The sequence below is a fragment of the Empidonax traillii genome, unplaced genomic scaffold, assembly GCF_003031625.1.
Source record: "Empidonax traillii isolate 1590-97213 ecotype Southwest subspecies unplaced genomic scaffold, ASM303162v1 scaffold6080:size9211, whole genome shotgun sequence".
Taxonomy (NCBI): Eukaryota; Metazoa; Chordata; class Aves; order Passeriformes; family Tyrannidae; genus Empidonax; species Empidonax traillii.
The window spans coordinates 1-1616 of record NW_020961273.1 but is presented as its reverse complement, the minus strand read 5'-3'; the positions used below and the strand labels follow the sequence as shown (position 1 = coordinate 1616).

Genomic DNA, 1616 nt, shown 5'->3' with positions numbered 1-1616 from the left:
GATCCTGCTGCCACGTGCCCTCCCTGCCCCTCAAGGCACTGTGGCTCTGTCATCTGGGCCCCCACAGCTGTCCAGGCTACGGTGCCTTGGCTGAGATCCCCCTGACCCAGAGTTGTGTCTCCACAGAGCCTCTGCCATGATGTGGAAGAGCATTGCCTCCTCGGGAACAGCAGTGGAGAAGGTGCTGCCGACACTGCTGAATGTGATGGAGGATTGGCCAGTGCACAGTGTGTCTACCTCCGACGGTGATCAGAGAGACGTGTTTGCCCTGGCTGTGAGTTTTTATAAGTGGCCTCTGCTCCTCCCACATTGCCTCTCCAGAGACTCTCCCTCCTCCCCCACCACTGGCTCAGGCATTGGACTGGAAATGTGGCTGAAGGGCAGGTTCAGGGGCACCAGGCCGGCTGCTCCCCCTGGGTCTGCCCTGGCCTCTCTCTCCTACTCTCGGACCCACAGAGACAACTCACACTGAGCACTGTCTCCGTGTGGTTTGATTGCAGGCAACCATGGCACTGTGGCTGATCCTGCAGGAGCCCAAGTGCCAGGATGCAGTGCAGAATTCTGTCCCCCGCCTGCTCGTGGCTCTGCTCTTCCAAGTGTCCTTGAGCACAGAGCAGGTGCCAGAGGAGGTGAACACGTTCTGGAGGAGATGCCGGAAGCGACACCGCCTTCCCAGTGACCCCAACAGGTGCTCCATCCCAGTCCTCTCTCCCTCCCATGCCCTCGGGGCTGTGGCCAGGGCTCCCAGCATGACCTTGGCTTTGCTCTGCACACAGGTTTCTGGTACAGACCATCGAGGCCCTGCTGTACCGCCTGCAGTGGGAGGATATTTTGATGGCAAGGCGGCGCAGGCTTGCCTGGGACCCACTGGTTAATTCTGACCCCCACCACTCTGCAGTGGGTCTGCATGTCAGGTGAGCCACCCTTGTCCCTGCTGCCCCCATCATCTCTGCCCTGGGCATGGGGCACCCCACACAGCCCCCGTGGGTGATGGCCAGAGGGCCTTGGCCCCAAGGGATGTCTGAGCAGATTGCAAAAGGCTGGGAGAGGGAAGTGCACAGAAGGAGCCACCTGCCAAAGTGCCCATGTCCCATTCTGGGCTGCTGGGGAAAGACCAGGCCTGTGTGAGTGAGTGCTGGGAGAGCTTTGCCCACCCTGCTCACAGTCCATGGTTTTGCCTCTGACAGGGAGATGCGCCGCCAGTTGACCCCCTCCCATTCTCCACTGGCAATCCACCTGCTTGGGATGCTCAGCAGTGTGGACCCCCGTTGGGAGCTGCCTGCCCTGGAGTTCCTTGTGGAGGTGAGCCTGATGGCCAGCACTGCCTGGCCCGCCTGCCTGCCCCTCTCTGCCCTCTGGCAGCCGCTGCCGGGACGGTGCCTGCGCCCTGTGCTGCTACCTGGGCACAGCCCTGGGTGGCTCTGGGCTCCTGCCACCCGGGCACCCATCACTGCCCTCTGCCTTCCAGGTTCTGGACTATCTGGACGGGAGAGAATGTCACGGCAGTGTCCAGCAGATCCTGTCGAGGCACCTGCAGAGCGAGTGCCCAGAGAGACGTCGCCTGGCTCTGAGAGGCCGCATGGTGCTGTGGATGGATCTGTCAATGGTGAGAAGGG

General features: G+C 61.9%; 1 protein-coding gene across 1 annotated transcript in view; it reads left to right on the top strand.

Moving 5' to 3' along the window:
• The window catches only part of LOC114073336, a gene marked incomplete at its 3' end in the record, with an annotated part of 4970 nt that extends 3364 nt beyond the window's left edge, over nucleotides 1-1606 (top strand). Inside the window, exons 7-11 of the mRNA XM_027911110.1 lie at nucleotides 127-274; nucleotides 501-688; nucleotides 777-914; nucleotides 1188-1302; nucleotides 1469-1606. Coding sequence (XP_027766911.1) covers nucleotides 127-274; nucleotides 501-688; nucleotides 777-914; nucleotides 1188-1302; nucleotides 1469-1606 — 727 coding nt within the window. The remainder of the gene's footprint in view (nucleotides 1-126; nucleotides 275-500; nucleotides 689-776; nucleotides 915-1187; nucleotides 1303-1468) is intronic.
• Between the last annotated feature and the right edge of the window lie 10 nt (nucleotides 1607-1616).